At 38.1% G+C, this 4,820-nt stretch overlaps 1 protein-coding gene across 1 annotated transcript in view; it reads right to left on the bottom strand.

Annotated features, from left to right (window-relative positions):
- Window positions 1–4,820, bottom strand: part of MAN2A1 (mannosidase, alpha, class 2A, member 1) — a 282,690-nt gene that overhangs the window by 230,039 nt on the left and 47,831 nt on the right. The window contains exons 2-3 of the mRNA XM_006876922.1: window positions 3,030–3,287; window positions 795–939 (exon numbers count right to left, since the gene is read on the bottom strand). Coding sequence (XP_006876984.1) covers window positions 795–939; window positions 3,030–3,287 — 403 coding nt within the window. The remainder of the gene's footprint in view (window positions 1–794; window positions 940–3,029; window positions 3,288–4,820) is intronic.

Below are 4,820 nucleotides of genomic sequence, written 5' to 3' on the forward strand. Positions count from 1 at the left end.
GGGAAGCTATAATTAAATTGAGTAGGCATTTACTCTGTACTTGTATTCTCACATTAACATGTATATACATCAAAATGTATTATTTCATTATACTTTTATTCATTTTCCATTGCCTCAGGGAGGAAAAATAGTCTGTCCCCAATTGATAATAAAAGTCATCACGTAAGATAACCATAAGAAGAATGACAATAATGATTAATGATAGCAACTACCTTTTCTGCCACATACCACACCTTTACATTTTCACCCTCTGATGTACATACTATGGTCCAGGATCTCCAGGTGAAAAAATCTGAGTCTTGGGGGATTAAATAACTGTCTATCGTTGTCAGCTAACACTAATGGAGATGGGACTCAAATCCATGTTCCCTGACATTAAGCAAATGTTCTTAACCACAGATTCATAATGTTTCTCCATTTTAAAGATTCACACTTTTCCACAAGCACACTGTCTCAATGTAGAGATCAAGGTGACTCAGTAAGTCTTCCACACAATATTTTCCACAAGTAGTTACTGAAATGAACGCCTTCGGTGTATACTTCAATAACATGCCAACAGCTGATACGTTCGTATGATTATGGCTACTTTATACTACACAAGTACTAGCCTTGAATGTCAAACAAATAAACACAATGAGAACACTAAAATCAAATGCTACATATAAGGAATATATTAGTGTTAAAAGTCAGACAGTGGTTCAAATTTTTGAGACATGGGTTCTATTAGATTTTCATTAGGACTCTCTGCCTAAAGGCATTAATAACCTCTAATGTCTTGGAAGTGCAAATTTTACCTGGGTCATTATGGGAATGAGGTACCACAAAGACCTGAAGGGGCTCAGTGTCCCATTCATCCGTTTTGTAAGTAATGTCAAATCCTTGTTTCCAAACTCCACCATCTGGATTGTCAAAAGGAATTAGACTGTAAACATCCAACATCTAAAAATATAAAAGACACACACACACATACACACAAATCTTAGAATAAGTTTAAACAAGTAGAAATATTATTAATTTAAACTCAATGTTGGCAAATATTTGCTAAAAACTACTCATTGCTGTAATCTGCATATATATAAGAAAATAATTTCTGTAGAAGTGAATTGATACATAAATCATCATTTAAAGACGTAAAAATACTATTGTGCTACTGTCTGTCCTGGGGGAGTCCCGGTGTGGCGCTGTGGGTTAATGTGCCAGACTGCAAAGCCATGTGAACTGCAAAGTTGGTGGTTCAAGCTCACCAGTCACTCCTAGGAAACCCTATACAGGGTCGCTAGGGGTTGGAACCGACTCGAAGGCACTTAACAACAACAACAACTGACTGTCCTGAACTACCTGGCTCTAATAAAAAATAATTGCATCAAATTCCTGCCTACCTTACCTTACTTCCAATATAACTTAACAGAAATTGATAAGAAATGAGCGACAAAAAGGTTAAACACAGCTGTCTGCCACCTGACAGAACAGAACAGTGTGAGTGACACAATGGCAGAGTCCTTCCTTTCTGACTCAGGATTGTAACTCCACTGCCCTCCAGCAGTGCTACTCCATAACACAGAGGGCCACCAGCATTTGGAATCAACCAGAGGACAATGAGCTTAGCTCTTGGCTTTTTACCCTTTACAAGAAACAGACTGCAAACCGAATATGTTATTTTACATTTTCTAGTAAAAGTGAACACAAGTGACAATAATGTAATGATTGTTGTTATTGCTGTTGTTAAGTGCCATCGAGTCTGTTTCAACTTACAGTGACCCGGTCTGTATAGGGTTTCTGAAGAGCAACTGGTAGGTTTGAATCACCGACCTTGTATAGTGCTTATCTTACAGCTCACATCAGAACTCCAATTTAATAACTCATGCCATTTAATCCAACATATCCAAAAATATTATCTCAAGACATGATCAATATAAAAAAATTAATATTTTATGATTTTTGTTTACTATGTCTTTAGTATCTTATGTGCATTTCACTCAGTTGTTGTTAAAAAGCTGACAGTTCCAACTCATAGCGACCCTGTATAGGGTTTCCAAGGAGAGGATGGTGCGTTTGAACTGCCAACCTTGTGGTTAACAGTCCAGTGCTGATCCTACAGCACCAATCCAGGGCTTAAACCTAGCCACCTAGCCACATTTCAAGTGCTCACATCTCAACAGTGGCTTCCAAATTAAAAGGTCCAACTCTGGAACATTTCTTTTCCCCTAATCAAACAGTAAAGGAGCTCTGATAGCACAGTGGTTACAAATCGGGCTGCGAACCTTAAGGCCAGCAGTTCGAAACTATCAGCTGCTCTGCGAGAGAAAGATGAGGCATTCTGCTCGCGTGAAGATTTACAGCCTCGGAAACCCTGTACAGGGTCGCTATGGGTCGGAACCGACTAGAAGGCATTTAACAACAATAACAATCAAACAGTAAGACTCCCTGGTGGCACAGCGGGTTAAGCGTTGGGCTGTTAACCACAAATTCTGCAGTTCAAACCCACCAGTTGCTTGGAGGGAGAAAGATGAAGGTGTCTGCTGCCATAAAGGTCTGCAATCTCAGAAACCCTCCAGAGCAGTGTCTACTTACTATGCCCTATGGGAATGGGGTCACTTTGAACCAGAAGCTGTCTCTCCAAACAGTATCAGGCAAACAAAACAAAACAACCTAACACTACACTGTATGAAATCTATACTGGTGATACAGCTATCCTGCAGTAGAGTTCTTCTAATACTCATAAAAGAAATTAAGAAAATCTCTGCGCAAATGTAACCCACCAAGGTTTTTAACGAATGCAGAAAATAAAACGGGAAAAGCATACAAAAAGGCTATCTTCACAAAAGTATGAAATAATGACAAAAATTTGTAGAAAACACAAAACCACAGAATTTTATTACTAAAAAGAACACCAAAGATCACATGACTAATCAAATCACTCTATGAAGACAGAAAGTGGAATCAAAAGGGTTTAAGCAATTCAACAAGTTCAAACAGGTTTTAAACACAAACCAAAAAGTTCCATGACTATTAATAAACGTATACATTACCTGCACATCTGAATTCTGACTTCCACTTTGTGAAGCAAACAGACAGTCTTTGGGGTCGATTGAGAGGGATGATTGTGGGGACAGCCGAAGACGTGAGCCAGCACCTTGACTGAAATTGCCTTGGGAACTTTTCGGGCCATCCTCCACAGACCCACTCAAATTGATGACCGAGTCTCTAATATTTGAGATGATCTCATTATTTTCAGCTAGCAAACGCTCCAAATGGTCTATTTTTTCTTGCAACATCGAGAGTTGGCCCTACAATAAAATAAAAAAAGCCAGCTATATGAAACTCTAATATAGCTCTGCTGAGGCCAACACATTTTTTTTTTCTTAAATTATGTGCCTGCCCAAGAAGGCAGTCACTCACCCTTCACTTTCCACTTTCATAAGTGGGATCATAGAAAACATGAACAGCTGCCAGGGCTTAAACACCAATTTATAGCAGAAAATCTCCTTCAGGGCTGCAATGTTTGTTTAATCATATTTTTAAATGTGCAACAGAAACACCAAAAAAATCTGGGTTCTAGTTCCCATAACAAATCCAACACAAACCCAGCCCTAAAAGAAAGATCTTTGAGGTCTCTGGAATCACTAATATAGTAAAAGCAGACTGTACTCAGATATGAAATATTCAAGTTAAGCATAACTAATTCTAGTTACTTAAAAACATCCAAAGATATAAACCTAAATTTGATCTCATTCCATAACAGTAGGGGACACCGAAATAAAAAATAGAATCTACAGAAAAAATCACTTGGTCAACTCTTAATTAGCTAAACACATAAAGAAGATTGGCATGAACGTCCCCCAAGTAACCAACACCATCAGTCATTTATATCGCTTCTACTATACTGTGTTACTTTTCAGTTAATGTTTTTGTTTTAAAATTGATCTCCACGTTACCAGACTTGCTGTTTCTATAATACAAACTTTGTTACTTAGAATAGTATTTCAGCTTACGGATTTTAAGCACCATGAAAGCACGGACAATGTTTGTCTGCTCACCCTTATAGTCCATACATAACAGATATTCAAATATTTGTCAAATGACCCTCACACTTCTGGAACTCAACAATAATTCTCTTGTGAACGAACACCATTTTGCTAGACATAATGCTGGAAAAACAAGAATGAATAAGATGTGGCTCTCTGTCCGTATGAACAAAGAGCACACACTGTAACTAACAATAACTTTTCCCCATGTTACAAAAAATACATAATGGTGAGCAAACAACCCTAGACATGCAGAAACGAAAGTCATATTACCAGTAAGTTAACAGAAAGGAAGGGACAAAGGATGAAGGGAAAAGAGGAGAAAATGGCTAAATGAAAACAGGAGATTGTTCAAGCACTACATCTATATCATGGAATTGTTTTCAGAAAATTTAGAAATTTAAGAAAATAAAAATATCTGGAAAGATATTTCCAGGAGACAAAGCAGTTTTAAAATAGTAGGTATGACATAATCTCCTTTTCAAAAAACATACATGGAAAGCCATGCATCGAGATGGTAAACACTGGTTATGGATGATTTATGGTCTTCTTCATTGTTGCTAAGTGCCTTCAAGTCAGTTCCAAATCATAGCAACCCTGTATAGGTTTCCAAGCAGCACGTGGTAAGTTTGAACCACCAACCTTGCAGCTCAAGTCGACGTTACGATCTAGTGCTATCCTACAGCAATACACCAGGACTTCCTTGTTGTTAAGTGCCACCGAGTTGATTCCGACCCATAGCGACCCTGTATAGTGTTTCCAAGGAGCGGCTTGTGAGCTTGAACTGCTGACTTC

Source organism: Chrysochloris asiatica, unplaced genomic scaffold (genome assembly GCF_000296735.1).
Source record: "Chrysochloris asiatica unplaced genomic scaffold, ChrAsi1.0 scaffold00428, whole genome shotgun sequence".
NCBI classification, from domain to species: domain Eukaryota; kingdom Metazoa; phylum Chordata; class Mammalia; order Afrosoricida; family Chrysochloridae; genus Chrysochloris; species Chrysochloris asiatica.